General features: G+C 33.4%; 1 protein-coding gene across 2 annotated transcripts; it reads left to right on the top strand.

Moving 5' to 3' along the window:
- The first annotated feature begins 7,051 nt into the window (after positions 1 to 7,051).
- LOC139509664 (monocarboxylate transporter 12-like) lies at positions 7,052 to 17,114 on the top strand. 2 transcript variants are annotated; one of them, XM_071296230.1, is made up of 5 exons: positions 7,052 to 7,309; positions 8,754 to 9,328; positions 11,702 to 12,070; positions 12,977 to 13,463; positions 16,135 to 17,114. In XM_071296230.1, exons 2-4 carry the CDS (start codon positions 8,755 to 8,757, stop codon positions 13,456 to 13,458), a joined length of 1,425 nt encoding a protein of 474 aa, XP_071152331.1. In that variant the 5' UTR covers positions 7,052 to 7,309; position 8,754; the 3' UTR covers positions 13,459 to 13,463; positions 16,135 to 17,114. The 2 variants fall into 2 exon arrangements, with proteins under 2 accessions (XP_071152331.1, XP_071152330.1); XM_071296229.1 differs by lacking the exon at positions 7,052 to 7,309 and adding an exon at positions 7,542 to 7,705.
- Positions 17,115 to 20,232: the final 3,118 nt, after the last annotated feature.

Below are 20,232 nucleotides of genomic sequence, written 5' to 3'. Positions count from 1 at the left end.
AGACTCCTGTTGAGTTAGTATTTTGAAATATATGAACAAATTGCAGATTTTGTCTGGATTAGATACAGATGCTGAGTTCACACCTAATTCGATTCGCATTAACTAATTCAAATTAATTTAATTCGCATTCAAAACGTTTTACGTCCTAACGTCAATTCTAATTCGAATTGCAATGTGCGTCAAATTCCCTTTACTGTCCTAACGGCGTTAACTTTTAATTCGTATTAATAAAAATGTATTTTTAATTCGAATTAGATAATTGGAATTAAACGTACGTGTTTTTGCTTTTCTTATTCAAATTGTATTCAATTGCCATCATATTTACACTCTTCGTTATTTTTGTAGCTGCTACTTAAAACAATATATGGTAATCAAAGTTTTCTTTATCAAACTTTATGTCTTTATTACATTGCGTACTGCTCTCTATTTTAAATATTGTAGAATTTTAAAGCATAGTTTAAATAATTTTTATACTTTTTCATTGTAAATGACATATGCAGCAGTTTTGACCTACATTTATCTTTGCTTTTCACATTATATATATGTTCACTTTGTTCAGATTACTAGCAGATTTGGAAAGAGGTTTACGTTTTCAAGTTACAAATAGTCGGGAGAGAGTTAATCTAAGTAGAAGTCATTATTATTTATAGTATAAATTTTATGGTATTTCAGTAACTTAAAAGTTCAAGAAACTTTTTTCAAATTTCTTCAAATTTCACAAAAATGTTACAACTTTAAAAGACTGTTATCAAAAGATTTAAACCTCAAGCTTGAAATTTAAATAATATGTTAAAACCAGGTTTTCATGTACTTTTTACTATGAATAGTTACTAACAAAAACATGCTTTTTAAACATATTTTAAGTTCTCAACTTTTCCAATACATTAGGGTCTGTTCTCAGCATGTTGCTTTTGTATTCTCAAGTGCATAATAAGGTTGTTTTGTTCGTCTTTAAACAAACATGTCTGCTTGCTGTCAGGAGGAAAGGAGCTTATTACAATATATTTTGGTGTTTGGCTAATGCTCATTGTTGATTTTAATAAAGTATAAACAAATTTAATAGCTAGATATTTATCTTCATATAAATTGTAATGTTAATGTGATGGGTTGTTGTCTCTATTGCTAGTCCAATACCCTTTTTTTTATTTCTGTTTAATAAAGGCCCTTTCATGTTCTAAAGGGGTAAAACCATTTTCAAATTGAATATAACATATTAAAGGGTTGTTTGTTATATATCTACATTAAAACAAATTGTAGAGATTTATATATAAATTAATGAAATCATTATAATTAACATAACTTTTTCTATGACTGCACCAGACCACACATATAATTTTCAAATGAAATAATCATATCCTGTGTGTATGCTGTCAGAGTCCCTTTAATATTGGTCAAAGAAAAAATATGCTACCTCACTGCTTAATTAACGATTCAACAATAATGGTTGAACTTACAGAATGGACTATATTTTAAATATTGAATGATTTGTCCTCTTCTTTTACACTGAATTCAAGATTGAGCTGTATAAACAAATCTAGGTGCACAACACAAACTTGTTTCTGTATATAAGCCTTATATGTTTTGCTTTATATGACCATATGAGAACTAGTTGGACATGAAACAACTTATCTATTCAAATTTACCAAACGAAACTTAGTTTATCACTGTGTATCATCGCACAGCGTATATAGGTACTAACCAAGCGGGCATGATCGATTTTGAACTGACACGGTAACGAAAAATCTTTGTTTTGTTTTATCAACATTCAGTAAACATTTTTCAACATTTGAAATTCCTGCTCCAAAATAATTTTCGCATCAATTTTTTCCTATTTATAAGACAACTTTTAAATTGTAATAAGAACAATTAACTTGTAAATGCGCAAATAGTTGTGAATGTCAACAACAAATTTCAATTTCGATACAATTGTCGAGACATTTACATGTTTTAACTGAAAGAAGGCTAATACAGGGCAAAAGTAATAGTTACCAATCATAAACCTACCTGTGATTACTCATTCCTTGAAACTTTTTGGGAAAAAAAACGAGTATGAAAATTTTGTTTTTGTGTATGGTGACGTACACAACGCTTCTTTTCAGAATAAATATTAAAAAAAAAACATATGCATGAAAGATTTCAATGTGAATTATTGATACAACTATACTTATTACACACGCACAGTGGCCTTCTATCAGAAAAAGAGTTGCAATGAATATAGAATTATATCGGATGAGACGAGTGCCAACTTCTTTGACAAGTATTTGCACATGTTTTTAGTAATCGTCCTTGATTTGGGAAAATAATGCGACATCTCTAATCATTAACCTACGACCAAATCATTTCTTAAAACAACAATTATGTTTAGATTGAGGTACACATTGATATTATGTGAACAAAACAAAAATTTTCGTTACCATGTGAGTTCAAAATCGATCACGCCAGCTTGGTTAGTACCTATATCCGCTGTACAATGATACACAGTGTTTATAATCAAAAATAAAAATACATTGCATTATTATTATTGAATATTGAGTATAAGATAAAGGAAAAGAGATTTATGTGTTAGTTTTCTATTGTTAGATCATGACTATAAAGTATGTATGAAGAAAAATCAGGGAGTTAGGTTGTTTTATATCATTGCTTTCACATTTTAGAATAAAATTATTTTAATACTTATACAACAGATTTCTTATTAGTTTACTGAAGCATATTAGCCGACAGTTGTAAATTTTAAAGTGATTAAAAAGTTTCTAAAAGTGATGCCCTTGAAATTAATCTGTTATGTAGTGTCAAATCAAGTCTTAGAAAGAAAAGAGTTCACAGTGTTTCTGATAATGTTGACATGACACACACATAGAACATATAAGAGTTGACAGTGTTTCTAATAATGTTGACATGACACACACATAGAACATATAAGAGTTGACAGTGTTTCTAATAATGTTGACATGACACACACATAGAACATACAAGAGTTGACAGTTTTTCTAATAATGTTGACATGACACACACATAGAACATATAAGAGTTGACATGACACACACATAGAACATATAAGAGTTGACAGTGTTTCTAATAATGTTGACATGACACACACATAGAACATATAAGAGTTGACAGTGTTTCTAATAATGTTGACATGACACACACATAGAACATATAAGAGTTGACAGTGTTTCTAATAATGTTGACATGACACACACATAGAACATATAAGAGTTGACAGTGTTTCTAATAATGTTGACATGACACACACATAGAACATAACACATACAGTCAAGATTCTGCTCAAACCAGTCCAGAGGGGATCTTCAACTTGCAATGAGTTGTGAGTTTTTTGCTCTTTGTTGAAGACCTCACTGCAATTTTTAGGAAGAAAAGCAGCAATAAAAGTTCTATTCCTTTGCTTTCACTGCTGTCAAGGGTTTGTAGTGATTTATGTCAAGAATTTATCTTGTTAAGGGATTTTCCATTTTGAATCTTCCTTAGAATTTCAGTAGTTTTGTTATTTTACTGTTCACTGTATCCTTTCTTTCATTTAATAAAAGGTGTTTCTTGGTATACATAAAGGATACAGCAACCAAAAGACAGACATCTATATGTAAATGTATTATTTTCAACAATAGACAGGTGTGTCCATACTATGTGTCGAAGTTTTTAAGTGCTTCTAGTTCAAGAAATATTCCCCAACTTGACAAAAACACATTAAAATATTGGACTTATGACAAGAATTTGGCTTGCCAAAGAACATAGTAATGTGGATAAATTATTTATTTTTAGCTCGCATGGCATATTGTGCCAGTTAAACTATTGCCATCATATGGCATTTTATTGTCATAAACTTTTTCATTTTTTTTCTCGAAACCACTGGTTTAATTACAAATTAATTTTGGGATGAATTATCACTTGAATATTTTGAATGGACAATGGTTTTTTTTTAATCCTCTCTGTCATTCCAACATGGCCACTGTGGCTAAAATAGATCATAAAAGAAAATATATAAATTGTCGTATCTTGAAAAGCATAATATACTAGTAGATAGAATATAGCAAGGGTGAAAGTTCTCAGAATGTCAAGATTTAATTTATTCCCACTTTTACTAAAATGTTATTCCTTTACGCTTCTGTGTTTTTATCTTGTATAGAAATAAATACTTTTTATCATGTGATTGAAATAAATACTTTTTATCTTGTGATTGAAATAAATACAGTGGAATTTGGAACTAATTGACTTATATTTCACTTATTAAATCCTCACAAACGATGTTTCGATAAGAGTTCTCCTCTCTGAACTTAAAAATTTTGACCTTTTTTTTAGCTACCCCGGCCTAAGGGCCCTGTGAGCATTTACCATCAATTGGTGTCTGTCATCATCCAATAACTTCACAAAGATCATCCCTTCTGAAACTTTTAATGTCAATTTAACCATTTTGTTTTCTTTTTACCTGATATCTCGAAGATTGTAATAGATTTTCTCCCTTTTTGTTTTTTTTTTAAACTATAAAAGACAGATAGAAACTTTGAAGTAGCAAAAAGATCAGCTTGACAAGATCTAAAAATAAGCCACATGGCTGAGATCTTCAGTTGACTCACTATTGGAGTTATTGCCCTTTAGTGATCATATTTACATTTGTTTCTACTTTTTTGCTCATTATCTTGAAAAATATATAAAACAGATGATCAAATATAGAAACTTCAAATAATAATCAGTTGGATAAGGTATAGAAATACACCAACATCACATTGTCAGTCAACTCTTGATAGATTTATGTCATAAGGACTATTTTTCTCAAAATTACCGTGGCCATTGTTGAAGATGTAGGTGAGTGACACAGGCTCTAAAGAGCCTTTTGTTACAATTCGTCTTAAGCCTCAGTCACACTGTCAAGTTTCAAGAGCTACGTTTTCCTACGTTTTGAAAGCGTAGCGAAACGGGAATATACGTAACGAAGCGTATCGGAACGTAGTAATCCTTTGTTCGAAACGGGATCTGCCCAGTATGTTTTGAAAATTCTACAACAAACGTAGCGAAATTTGAAACAAAGTAGAAACCTAGTAGATACGTATCAAAGCCTAGCGTAACGTATCAAAACGTGCTTACTACGTATCGAAACGTATCAATGCGTGGTGGAAACATAAGTCTACACGTTCTTATACGTAACAAAACGTGATAAGAACGTAGCACAAACCTAGTAAACCCTAGCTTTCAAAATAACGGGACAGTTTTATTCAAAACGTAGTTGAAACGTAGCATTTTAAAACGGAATAAAACGTGACAGTGTGACTGGGGCTTTACACAGTGTGTATAATATGCTCTTAAAACGTGGCCCATAACGTGGTATAGTATAATACTGCTGGGTGACAGTACAAAAAAAGGGTAGGATGTGTGATTTTTTTTAAATCTAGACTTGTGCCAATTACCTATCTTGTTTCAACTCCAGGTGTGTGCTGCTTTCAAATCATGGCAAGATTGGAGTACTCCTTGTGATCACATCCAGGTACCTTTCTCTGAAAAAATCATAGATCATCATTTGTTATAATGTATATTTTTTCTGATAAAAGTTTCTTTGCTTATGATGATACAGTTAGAGCTGGTGTCATCCACGATCCCCATATGTAAAATGGCAGAACACAGTCGATCAAGATCTTTAGAGCTAATTTCCTACTGCTTGTAGATTAAGACCTTGGTTTACTTGCTTGCTTTGTTTGAATTAATGTTTATACAAACGTTAATACAAACAAAACAAGCAAGCCGATCAAAGCCTTAAGCTACAAACATTAGAAATTAGTTCCATTTAAATACGCAAATCCGATGTTATTCTACGTACAATTTATAACATTAGAATATATTGTTGAAAGTGTTCTCTTTCTATACAGAATTTTAAAGAACAAAACATAAAAGTCAATGAAAAGGAAATAATACACTAAAATATAATTCCTGCTATTCTTTTCTGAAGAGTTCGATCTTTTTGTAAACAATTCTCCTAAACTGAAGTACAAATTCAATACTCAAGATGTTTGGTAGAAAATACGCATTACATTCTCGACACAAGTTTCACTCATGGTAATATATATATCCGATAGTTGTAAAAGTTTTTGTTTTGTGTTTGTTTACATACACTTTATTTTGTGCATTGTTTTTCATACTATTATTATAACCAGAGACATTGAATACGTATTATATGTCTCTGTTATAACACTAGGATTCTACATCATTTTTGATTTAAACAATTTAGCAAAATTCTGGTATATTTTCAATTATTTATTGCCATAATGAATAAGATGAAAATGTAGTCATCGGCATATAAATTTATATTGAATTGTTTATGCCACATTACGAATAAGCATCATGACCACCAAGTGTACGCAAGATGTTCTTGTTATGCGGAGGATAGTATGCTTAGGCAGCAACCATTTGATTTTTTTTTTTTTGGGGGGGGGGGGGGGGGCTATGGTTTTTTTTTTTCTGGAAAAACAATCTATTTTTTTTCGCGACAAGTCGAAAACAATTTTGTTCTTTCAATTTTAGCATTACATATAGTGGCAGCTGAGGGTGAAACAAACAATTTTTTTTTTCTCAGAATCAAAAACAAATTATTTTTTTTCTCCAAAAACTGGAAACAAACTTTTTTTTCCAAAAAAAAAACCATAGCCCCCCCCCCAGAAAATCAAATGGTTGCTGCCTTATTCATAATAAAAACCTGACAAAAAAAATATTAAGATATATCCATGAACAGCAGTACATACCATTCCAAGTCTTTGCCTTTTATTAAAACAATGGTCTTCAAAGATAAAACAAATATTTTCCTCGAATTAAATATTCCCCTTGGATTAGATAGTGTGACTAAAACCTGATACTATTATACTAACGTTAGTATAATAGTCCAGATAAAACCCGTACAAATAACACCTACATCATACATAGTGTTTTAATTTTAGTACCTTGTCTTCACGAATCTCAATTCCTGCGCATTACAAACGTCACATGCTTATGACGTTTACGACGTCCTTCGAAACTATAGGTGATCAATGGAAAAGACAGGAAAGTAAAAGAGTCCAAGAGCGTTGTAGATGCTTCGTTTGCATATATAATTCATTAATTAGCAAGATGTCGTCGGTGGAAAAATCTCTCATAGAGACTGAGTTGATAGAAGAGAAATCTGAACCGTCAAGAAAGATTCTAAAGTCTCTTGGTTTATTTGTTTCAATGGATGGTTGACCCAAATCTTGATTTTGGGGGGTCTTGCATGGATTCGGTGTGTTCTTTGTGGAATTTACGAAGGACTTCAAATCTTCAAAATCAAAAGCTGGTAAGTTTTCTGTCTGACCCACTTTTTTCTGTACTTGAAAAGTATACAGAATATAATTGTGATTGCAAAAATAAGTCTGGTATCGTAAAAAACGAAATATGTTATTTTGTGTGCACAAAAAGCAATGATGTCATAATAGAAACTCCATTGTTCCCATAGGAATTCCCTTTCAACAACACGCTATACGGCCATGACGGACTCTGAATCTTCTTTGAAATTCTCATCTTCAAAATGATCTTCTTGACAAAGAAAGTGATCAGAAAGATACATATTATTCATGGGTTGTTTGTGCATGTGGATTCGTGGCCAGAGTCATTATCGTTGGTGTTTTGCATGGATTCGGAGCTTTCTTTATTGCATTTATTGAAGAATTCAAAATAACAAAAGAAAAATCAGGTAAAGTTTTACTGTGAATAACAAAAGATGTGGGAAATACTTACTACGTCAATGTAAACAGCAACCTAACAACAAAACTGTCAAATACAGATAGAGTACAAAACCTACAGTTGAACGTAGTTTAATGACGGAGTTTTAGAATTTTTGCCAGATATTCAGCGGGGAATCCATTGGTTTTATCCTTGTAGTACTATCAAAACATTTTCCCGCTAAATCCTAATTTACTTTTTTATAAAATTATTACATATAGTTTTAAAAAGGCATATTTAAAAAAAAATATAATTTCGTTATTTTTTTTCTCAAGTTTTTTTGGAAAGAAAAAGGATGCTAATGTTACATGTATGAAAAAAAATATAAAAAGAATTATTTCCCGCCAAAATTTCAGTGGCTTACATATGAATAACAAGCACACTGACCCTCTTTTTGTTTCTGCTGTTTAAGTTCCTTTATATCATTATTGGTGGATGATAATAGCGGGGAATAGTTATCGTTATCAGGGGCATTGCATTTCCGCCAATTTTAACAAAATCATAAGGAAGATTATTATGGCGCAAATGAAATGCCAATTGGCGCAAAAGCAAAGCACTGTTTTATGGGATGTTAAAAAGGTTAATAGATATAAGAAGATGTGTTACGTGTGCCAATTGAGAAAACTCTCCATCCCAGTACAGCACGAAGAGTGAAATTTTTTATATATTACATGGCAATTGTCGAAAATCTGTGTTGCCAGACCTCAAGATGTTTGTTTTGCCGGGTTATTTTTCTCTCGTTTATTAACGTACGTATACTCGATATCACCTTTCATTTATAGATAAATAAGATATGATCTCATACTGTATATAAAATTACTGCACACCAAATAAGAGAAAAAAAAGGAAAGTATGCTGCATAAAATGGGCAAACGAAAACAATTGTTATATGAATAATAAAACACAACTTTTACAATACTCAAGATTGTCTAGCTCTCTATCACTAATTATAAAACCTTAAACAAAATATTGATACTTAACAGAACACGAAAGTAAGACTATGTTTGTTTCTATTTCAGCATGGATTGGTTCTCTAGCATATGGACTGTCTATGACGTTTGGACCTATAGCTTCGATGTGGTAAACAGATTCGGCAACAGAGTGGTAATGGTATTTGGAGCATTTCTTTGTTCGGCATCGATCTTAACGGCTTCGTTTGTCCATTCAATAGAGATGTTGTTTGTTACATTTTCCGTCTTTTATGGAATTGGGACATGCCTATGTATAACTCCCATTATGACTATTGCCACGCAATACTTCGACAAGTACCTGACTATTGCTGTCGGTATCATGACTGCCGGAAGTAGCTTTGGAACCCTCATTTACGCACCAATGTCTCAAGCCTTCATTGATGCCTATGGTTGGAGAAATACATTCCGATGCTATTCAGGACTGTGTGCGCTTAGTGCTATTTGTTCGTTGTTCATCAAACCGATTTCGAACCAAAAGAAAACTGACGAGCAAAAGTTGAAGCAATCACCAATTCGTTCGATTATTCAGGATCTAAAACTTTGGGAAGAATCGTGTGTTTGTAATTTGGACAATAGCCATCACCCTAGTTATGTTTGGATTCTACATTCCGTACGTTCATTTAGTAAGTATACTATCTCTTAGACGGTATTCGGTCTATGTTTCATTTGACCATTTCTTGATTGCAGAAGTATGACAAAAACAAATCAAATCTTCGTATTATTGAATAGTAACTTGTCTTGATTTTTTAATTGAATCGAAATTAAATAAAACCTGATTTTAATAAATTTAATGTTATATATGTCTTATGATGTGATTAAGCAATGATTTTGTGTTCTTTATGCCATATTTGTCGTGTATATAAGGCGTAACAACAAGCGCCAATCATCCAAATATAAACGAAGAAAAATACTAACTACTGAATGAATTCCGGAAAAAATTGTACAGATGGGATATGGTATTATGTATTATGTGAAACGGTCACGATAAATATCCTGTCAGTTCGCAATCTAGCAGCCATTTTCGAAATTCCATAGACTCTGAGCTGTAAGATTGCAAAAATTCGAGAACACAAAAATGAAAGCAAACACTTCAATAATATAATATTTTCACATAAATAATAGGAAAGGTTCGCCACCTCAACATGAAAATATGATTTTATTGAATTTTACGAAATATTTTTATTTTAACATAGATTCTCTCATTTTATTTTTTTCAGTATTTTCCGTGTCTCCCTTAAATGTTACCATTGTTCAAAATTTTTCAATACCATGATAATTTAGGGTATTTTAAATTTGTAACAAATGTTATTACTGAAATGTGATTTTTTTTAAAGATTTGGTTAAGTCTTCAAGGTTTAGGACACGCTTAATTTTTCATCAATTTCCATCAAGTTGTCCGTGTCTCCCCAAAATGTTACCACGTCCAAATTGAACGACTTTTTGCACGGAACGTCAATGTAACGTTATATATATAAATTTATTTTACTGAAAGTGTAGCATGTTGTGTCTTTAGCATTTGACACGTTCTGTGTAATGATATTATATTGGGAGATAATTTTTTAATAATTATTTAAATCAACAAGAAAATTTGACTTCTATCAATTTTTTTTTAGCCATGTGCTCATCTTAAAAGCGTCGACGAAGTTTTCGGATAAATAAAAGTTTAATGCAAAAGGTTAGGTATTTTTAATGCAAAAAAAAAGCCTTTTAACAACTTTAGGTCACCGTACGACCTTCGACAATGAGCAAAGCCCATACCGCATTGTCAGCTATAAAAGCATGATTCATTCATGATTCTCTTAATATATTCCCGCGATTTTCATGAGTTAATTTACATGTAAATTTATTGAATATTTCTCTTAATTTTCGGATGAATATATATGTAGGACAAGCTTTAATAATACCGAATCTTTCGTTTTTGGAATCTAGTAACATATATGCGTCGGCTAGTACATGTTGTATACACTAAGTCATTTCCACGCACCCGACGAACAGACACATTTGAAATTACTCATTATATTCCAAGGACTGTAGATCAATTTTTAATTTTTTTAAAATAAAATCAACATTCTAAACTGCCGTTTTCATTCTAAAATCTGTCGATGAAATTAAAATTATAGATCAAGCAAACAGAGGATAAATAGTAGCTGTTGCTACCATTGACCTGAACCAGGGAGTATTTTTCATTATAATTTTCTTGAAAGACACATTTTTGAGATGTTGATAATACGAAATAAGATACCCTGAAATAATTCACGAACTGTAGTTTGAAAACTAGTTGAGGGCGGGTTAATAAAATTTATACTCTTGAAGCACAAAAAGCTTTGGTATACTGGCGGTTTCCAATCGATATAAATGCCTATAGTCCTAGATACTTGTGATGACGGAGTTCTGAATATGCATTTTGCAACAATTGACATGCTTGAGCAGTGACAAATATTTGAAATATACACTTTCATTATGTTAAGAATATTTTTTAGTTAAAGTTTATTTGTCAAAAATATATACTAGTAATCAGTCATGTTAACATTTAGTTTTTAAATAAATAGTTAAACATCAAAATGAAAGCCGTTTTTTAAAAAGCTGCATTGAAAGCTTTGACGTTTGGTACAGTAGTAGGCTAATATAATAGAAAACGACGCCACGGCCAGTCGACTAACGTTACCATTACTAAACCGAACACCGTGCGTAACGTCATAATTATCTTAATATCTTTGATAATATTGACCCTACTCACCGACCACTAAAATAGAAATACATATTTGTTTATTTATTACTTAGTTCAAGTTTGGATGCATTGCAAACGGATTTAGTTGGTATCACAAAAATTACCAACAAAAAATATGGAATCAATTTTCACCTATCATTTTTTTTCAAAGCTGCGAGCATAAAGTCAAACGCCAAAAAACAAAACTGTATAGAAATAACAGCACTTATAATCTTCATCTGTGGATTGATAAGTTTTTTGCTTATATATAAATGCATCTAAATTTCAGGTGGCGTATGCAGAAGACTGTGGCATTCCTCCCGAAAAGGGGGCCATATTTATTATGATGCTTGGAGCTTGTACAGCATTTGGTCGATACTGTTTGGAAAAATTATCCAGTATGGCTATTTGAATCGTCTAGCCATGCACCAGTTTTCGATGGTTGTAACTGGGACCGGGGTAATGCTATTACCTTATTTGAAATCCTTCACTGGAATTTCAGCTTATGTTATTTGTATTGGACTTGTGGATGGCTGCTATGTTGTCTTATTGCCCGTCCTTACCGCAACCTTGGTGGGTGTTGACAACACAGTGTTAGCCTGGGGTTTCTTGGTTGGTACCAGTTCAGTTACATTTACCGCAGGACCACCCTTAGCAGGTAATTTATTTATACGTTGTTCAATCACTGAGCTATGAATACAATAATGACTGCAGTAATGAAGAATTCAAATAACCTACAAGTTTATATTTTGTTATGCATCTTGCTGATATTACGGTGTGGGAAAAAACTGTGTAGATAGTTTATGGTTATGCATATGTATGGTCAATTTGGAATCATGGTACTTTTTTTCAATACCTAAACATACGATTGCTACCTAAGGTCTAGTCCGAGATTACTCTGACTACCAACGGCCCAGCTTGTCTGGCAAAACAGTCGTTGGACGTCAGAGTAATCTCGGATTACCGAAGGTCCATCAAGTATTTTTGATTCAAAACACGACTGAATTAGCGGCGTTTATGTCAATTATATGCACGTCTAAATAAAACTCATCATACATTACCAGGATTAAAGTTTGTATTTACGCCAGATACGCGTTTTGTCTACAAAAGACTCATCAGTGACGCTCGAATCCAAAAAAGTTATAAGGCCAAATAAAGTACGATTTTGAAGAACATTGATGACCAAAATTCTTAAGTTTTGCAAATGAAGCTAAGGTTATCTATTCATGAGATACAAAAGCTTTAGTATTTCAAAAATTCAAAATGCACACTAGTCTTCCATGGTAATAACCTAAGACCTAAGTACATGTATACCTAACTACTCTGACTTCTTTATTCATAAATGACATCCATGCAATGACATTGGAATAGCTTTATCTAGTTGATTGACAACCTTCTGGTATTAGTACATATAGGTCTGTTGTAACGTTGTTGCCTATCTCATGCCATGCTTCTTATATCATTTGATCTTGCCTTTGGTCGTCGGGTCTGATCTTACGAGCAAGTAAATATAATCCCTCTTTTGAAAATGTTTGTAGTTAACTTAATTTTTACTTTTCGACAGGTGCTTTATACGACATGATGGGGTCATATGACCTTGCATTCCACTTGGCTGGTCTTCCAATCATTGGCGGAGCGTTGGTTTTGTTCCTGATACCTTGGGCACAACGTACGTCAAAAACTGACAATGTCATGATTGCTGTCAGTGAGTACAACGTGGCAGACGACTATGATTTTGGAGACGACGTTATTCTGGAGTCACGGGCACTTCGAAATCGTCAAAATTCTTCGTCAACTACGCTTACCGATCTGGTTCGCACGAAAGATCTCAAGACTAAAGGCCAAACAAGGTTTAAAACAAAACGGTACAAGGACCAAGAAACATCAACCTCGCCAACATCTATTCATGTCCCAATCGATATTAATGAAGCCTTAGCTATGTTCCACGAGAATGCACAGATGATAGCAACACTACTGGAAACTTCTTCAGGTCACCTTATTTCCAAACGGCTACTAAAACTTCAGAAAAGTCTAGAAGTGATATGATACAGGTGAGTTCAATTTTCGAAAGACAAATGTCACAGAAAGTTGTAACGGATTTCACCAGTATGATTTCAAAGAATAGACAATATTTATTAATTCGAAATGTTTATTTTCGGTAACCCAGCAAAAGGCCGATGTAAACACAAAAATAAATTTTGGAGATTTCTACTTATCGGAGTTAATTCTCACCAGTGGCGGATTCAGAACTTTTCCTAAAAGGGGGGGGGGGGCGGGGGGGGGGGCCGCCGACTGACCTAAGGGGGGCCCACTCCAGCCATGAATCAATGATTCCCATTATAATCAACCAAATTTTTCCCACGAAAGGGGGGCCCAGGCCCCCCCCCCCCCCCCCTTGATCCGCCTATGCTCACCCCACCCTATCATATCTGTTGTTGTCATTGTTAGAATTACCACCGCTTGTTATCTCCTTCCTATACCATTGAAGCTTAACATCCCATAGATCGCAATAAAAAACATTCATGTTTTCTTCCACAAAATTGTGTTTTGAGTTGGAGATGAACCAATTGAGTAAGAGAATGGCCTTATGATATTTTTCGGGAATATAGTGAAAGATGTACAGGGTAACAAAACAATAATCTTTCCCAAGACATGATGAATAATTTTTACAATTAACAAAATGCAGGAAAAAAATGTAACGTCTAATAGAATAAATGTGTAAACAAATTGTCTACTCGAAAAAATGGAGTATTTTTAAATTATTTTTTTTCTTCATCACATTAGGTAAATCATTATCAAGATAGGAATAGTTGGCTGGATATAGATTATCGGGTTATCTACACATTGATATCGTAAAATATCAGCCGCGATTTTAATTATTTCATTCATAATATATATATTACTTTTGTATAGAGAAAAAAAATCCAACAAGACCCTATACATTTCTGATCGATTGTCAGATTTTCCTCATAATTAAAGCACATGTGAACAATTTTTCGTAGAACAAAATGGTCTTTTATGTTCTTTTTACTTTAAGTTCATTTATGTGTTTTGGAGTTTTTACTGAAATAGTACACAATTTTATTTAGAGGCCAAATTGCGGGATTTTATCGTTGCGTTGAAGACCCATTGGTGGCCTTCGGCTTTTGTTTGCTCTTTGGTCGGGTTGTTGTCTCTTTGGCATGTTCCCCATTTCTATTCTCAATTTAGTATAAAAAAAAGAAGATGTGGTATGATTGCCAATGAGACAACTCTCCACAATAAATTAAAACTATATGTCACCGTACGGCCTTCAACAATGAGCAGCGCCCATACTGTATAGTCAAGTATAAAAGTCCTCGAAATGACAATGTTTTTAACAATTCAAACCAGAAAACTAACGGCCATATTTATGTACAAAAAATGGACGAAAAACAAATTAAAAAATAATTGATGCAAGCTATACTTTATTGTAGTTTTAACGTGGGTAGGCATAATATTCGTGATTATTTTTGCCCGAGCGATAGTGAGGGCTAAAATAACACGAATAAAATGTCTACCCCATGTTAAAACTACAATAGAAAGTGCTAAAATAACACAAGTATAATGCCTACCCATGTTAAAACTACAATAAAGTATAGCTTGCATCAATTATTTCGATTCTGATTAGGACAATTAAGGTAATTTCTATGTCCGATGTGTATAAGTGTAGAGGGTTTGTGTAGGCTCTTCCATTTTGAACCTCCCTTTTTTTGTTTGTAAAGAAGCAAATGGCTGACATTGTGATTTTTCAGAGGGAGGAGTTTGAACAGCCAGCATGAAGGGATGTCGTATCTAGGTCAAATATGTCAATTTCCAATTGCAACACATTACAGTCATAATAAATGAATTAGTAACAACTTGTGCATCATTTTTTTATGAGTTTTGGTAGTGTTTTAAGTTAATGAAATATATCAAATGCATGCCAATTTGATAAAATTCATTATCCTGCAGTAGTCAATATACGCATGTGCAAACACATATTATTGGATTTAGAGCATGGGTTTATTCACAAAGCGAAAGGAAACACGTCATATTAGAATATATGTGCTTATTTTTCTAATATAATAGACACATACATTAACTTTTATTGTTTAAGTTAATTGTCCTCACTCTTTTGTCGAGGCTGCAATGTATATATTTTCTTTGGATTTATTAACCTTTTTTAGGGGGTTAAATTCTACAAAGTACAGGGAGAAGAAATCTGACCAAAGTTTAAGATCGGAAGGAATTTCAATACAAAATCCATAAAACATGTGTTCTCGTCAGTTTATTCACTTAGAAAGATAATGAATCTAGTAAAAGACTTGGTAAACGATAAATTCTTTTCTCCTGATTCTGGCTTCCGTTCGTAATTCCACCATGCATAAAATCATTCGCAATATTGTACATAAACCATATAAAATATGAAGAATGTTGTATGTTTCATGATGATTGCCAATGAAACAACTTTCCAACAGAGCTAATTTAATCAACTATATGTCACCGTACGGTCTTAATTCAAGAATGAGCAAAACCCATATCGTAAAGTCGGATATAAAAGGCCCGACATGACAAAATTTGAAACAATTCAAATAGAAAAACGGCCTGATTTATGACAAAACGATGAAAAAAATATATGCGTGTATAGGACAAAACATTATTTCAGATGTCACATTTATCAAAATTGTGGTAATGATAAAACTGTTTACTGTTAATTTGTAGAATATGTCAGTTGGAACCAGTGGACCAACGCCTCATAATGTAATTAGCATAATGTCGGTCCCCGGAGGTGTGGCTATTGGAACCTTTGGTGGAAACGTTGCGCAGTATCCGTCAGAGTCTTCAAGTTCCAACATTTTTATCAATCCAAACAGCCAACGAATGCAAACTCAGACTTCGGATGCCACGTCACAGCGATCGAGGACATTTGACGACCCATATCGAGTAGCTTCAGACATGATTAGTCCAGTATCCAGCAAAGTGTATCAAATTCACCATCTTCTGTCACCAGACGGTGCAGAGGAAAAGCCAAATGTACCAACACATGTCGAGGACAACAACCCTGTCACCTCACCGCATGATACAACCATTTCTGGTCATATGTCAAGGCTTATAACTTCCCTGGTCAGTCCAAGCATGATACATGATAAAGAGGCATCAAAATCACAGACTGAATCTACCGCGTCAGGACAACAATCTCCTTTTGAAAACAATTATATACATAATACGTGTGTATCTCCTTGTTATATTTCGTCGCCACCTAAACTACAATCAATACCAGAAATACCGGCCTCAAGGAAAGAAAAAAGCGACTGGCGTGACAGGAAAACATTTTGTACCAGAAAAACGGACTTATAGTTCTGTAGACCATAATGCAGAAGTTCACAATACTACACCGACGTCATGTGCTTGGGTTGGTGATTCATCAAGCGAACCTACAATGTGCACTAAACTTGCATCTGTTTCCCAGCTCGTCGTCAACGTCCCACGGGAACGGGGATCGCAGTGCCGAAACAAAACAGACTGTTAGTGAACTGGATGTATTTACCCACTTATTTACAGACGATAATGTGTAGTCAAAATGTTTTGTCCATCGCATTATAAAATACTCAATGGGCGTTTTATAGAGGAGCACTTGCAACAGAATAAGGTTCGAACGCATGAGTTCATTCATAGAGGAAATGTATAGTTCCTAACTGTAGATTGAAAAATAACATTCCAAAGTCAAAAATACGAAAAATGTGTTGTTGTTTTTTAAGCTCACCTTCGTTTTGTTTCTGTTTTTGTTTTTAGCTCGCCTGACCAGATGGGCTAAATGGGCTTTTCTTGACACTCGAGGCGTTCGTCGTCCGTCAACTTTTACAAAAATCTTCTCCTCTGAAACTATTGGGCAAAATTTAATTAAACTTATCAACAATCACCATTTGGGTAACTAGTTTTAAATGAGTCAAATGACCCCCACATACCAACCAAGATGGCAGATATGACTAAAAATTAAACAGGGATCAGATGCAAGTTGTGTCTATTATTATGCAGTTAAGCTGCATTATGCGAGCACCCTAGATTTGTGTTCTACCCAATAAATGCTGAAATACTTGCCATTGTTATTATCAGAGACATATAATACATTGTATTATATGTCTCTGTTATTATCTAGCTCGCTACTATGTTATATATAACCAAGGAGGTTATATTAGAAGGAGAGTGAACACTCTGCTTGATACAAAATTAACATCCCCAGGATAGCAATTCGATCAGAGAAAAATGATAAAAATATAAAGAAACCGACATGTTTATCACCCACTTGACATGGCCCTCTGATGTACCGGGCTGTTACCGCGAGCAGTTCGGGCTAACCCTAACCCCAGTGGCGGATCCAGAAATTTTCATAAGTGGGGGCCCACTGACTGACCTAAGAGGGGGCTCGCTCCCAGTCACGCTTCAGTGATTCCCTATATAAGCAACCAATTTTTTTCCCAAAAAAAATCCTCTCCCCTCCTACCTGTTTGAGAACTTGAAAACCGTTGAGATCCCCACCCCTAAATTATATATATTCATATGTATTGGACAAAATAAAAAATCATTTACATTTACTATGGGTAAGTCGGTCAGACCTCACCTTTGATCCCTGTTGTAGTGAACATTTGTCTGATTCATGTCTCATAACTTTTGTACTATAGAACACAAATTCAGTTTTCTTTTCAGGGAAACCAGTCCATTCATACTATTACATGTTCATACTAAGTCAACTTGAACTTCTAGCAGTCAAATAAAACCAAGGTTAACTACCAAGTAGAACAACTGCAATCATTGGGAACTTGTACCACTGCAGACTCACCATAAAAAATATACATTGCTATATGCATTGCTTTTGAAACCTTGATAACGTATAAATTATTTGCCTTAATAAATAAATCATTAGATAAACATAAATGTACTATATATGAATGTTTAATGTTGAGGCAACTTTGCAGTTTTCATAATTACGGTTGCCTTCGTTGGTTTTTGGTTAACTGCCTTCAGCGCTTATGTGAGCCAAAATTTGTTCCTGTGAAAAAAAGTTCCAGTGGAACTAATTTCACAGGAATATGTTCTGGGAGAACTTTTTTTCACAGACAATTTCTATATAATTTGTTCCATCTATATGAAATAAGTTCCACACTTTACCTGGTGAAATAAGTTCTGGGTTGGTGAAATTTGTTCCATACCTAGTGAAATAAGTTCCATGATTGTGAGATTTGTTCCCTACCTGGTGAAATAAGTTCTGGATTTGTGAGATTTGTTCCTCACCTGGTAAAATAAGTTCCTTGTTTGTGAAATATGTTCCACTGGTTAAACAAGTTATCTTATATACTGAGCACTTGTCATCAGTGAGTTTAAAGTCATTATAAAAAACATGTATTATATTGATAAAGTAATAATTAAAAAGTGTTAACATCCAATTTGGATCATGTGGAGAAAATCAAAAATTTAATAACATACTGAATTAATAATACTAAAATGACACTTATGAACCAGGAAAGAGTAGAATAAGAAATAATAATAAAAGTCATTCCGAAAAAAAGTATTATAGTTAAATATGAACATTTGTACTTTTTTAAAAAGGACAAAGTGGCTGATCAATTATATTAAAAGACATAAAGAAACAATACACACTCTTTAAAAACTGTGCAATGACTATTGCTAAGTACATGTATGATTAGAATACCCATGGCAGGTCAACAGGAAACAAGGAGGTCGAATACCACATAAAAAATAAAACGAAAATACAAATTATGATACATTATCATCTTTTTTTATTTCTTATCTTCATCCTACAGTCATGCCTTCAATTGCAAATGTACCCCATGCAAAAGCATAGTACTTATTTTCTGTGAAATAGGTTCGAGCAGAACATTTTCATTGATTTCTATGAAATACCTTCGTTCAAAAACTAGTATCACCGGAACTTATTTCACTTTTTTTTTTAAATTATGATATTGGAACAAAACTCATGGTGCTGTGATTTTTGTTCCGGAACTTATTTCACACTTGGTTAAAAAATTAGTTCCGGAACAAATCTTATAGTGCTGGAACATATTTTCTGTGACATAAGTTCTGGTGGAACATATTTCCTATGAAATTTGTTCCGGCGGAACAGATTTCACGCCGGAACAAATTTTTTGTTACACTTACAGCGCTTTGATTTTGAAAACCGTTATGAATAGAGAAAATCTGACAGTGGCTTAAATGTTCAGAAAGTTATGCTCTACAAATTATTTACATCAAAACTGTCCGACGACTTCTTATAGGAGTAATTGTCCTTAAATAACAAATTTTAACTTGTTTTTTATTTTTGCCTAATATCTTCGAAACAATAATAGATGTTTAAAATGGACGGACACATAAATAAGCGAAAACGAATAGAAAGAAAAAAACTTGACAAGTCAAATTTTGCCGATATAGTTAGTTGAATGCCATTCTTTATATGAGTGATTATCCTTAAATTAGTTTTTTTTATGCCCCCACCTACGATAGTAGAGGGGCATTATGTTTTCTGGTCTGTGCGTTCGTTCGTCCGTCCGTCCGTTCATCCGTCCGTCTGTTCGTTCGTTCGTCTGTCCCACTTCAGGTTAAAGTTTTTGGTCGAGGTAGTTTTTGATGAAGTTGAAGTCCAATCAACCTGAAACTTAGTATACATGTTCCTTATGATATGATCTTTCTAATTTTAATGCCAAATTAGAGTTCTGACCCCAATTTCACGGTCCACTGAACATAGAAAATGATAGTGCGAGTGGGGCATCCGTGTACTGGGGACACATTCTTGTTTATCCTCTTTTG

Source organism: Mytilus edulis, unplaced genomic scaffold, assembly GCF_963676685.1.
Source record: "Mytilus edulis unplaced genomic scaffold, xbMytEdul2.2 SCAFFOLD_1311, whole genome shotgun sequence".
NCBI classification, from domain to species: Eukaryota; Metazoa; Mollusca; class Bivalvia; order Mytilida; family Mytilidae; genus Mytilus; species Mytilus edulis.
Note: the sequence above shows the minus strand (reverse complement) of the source record. Positions and strands in the feature narration are given on the sequence as shown.

Coding starts and splice junctions, on each gene's coding strand:
- LOC139509664 (XM_071296230.1), top strand. CDS start 8,755: ATGGATTGGTTCTCTAGCATATGGACTGTCTATGACGTTTGGACCTAT. Junction 9,329..11,701: donor ACATTCCGTACGTTCATTTA/GTAAGTATACTA, acceptor TCTAAATTTCAG/GTGGCGTATGCAGAAGACTG. Junction 12,071..12,976: donor CGCAGGACCACCCTTAGCAG/GTAATTTATTTA, acceptor ACTTTTCGACAG/GTGCTTTATACGACATGATG.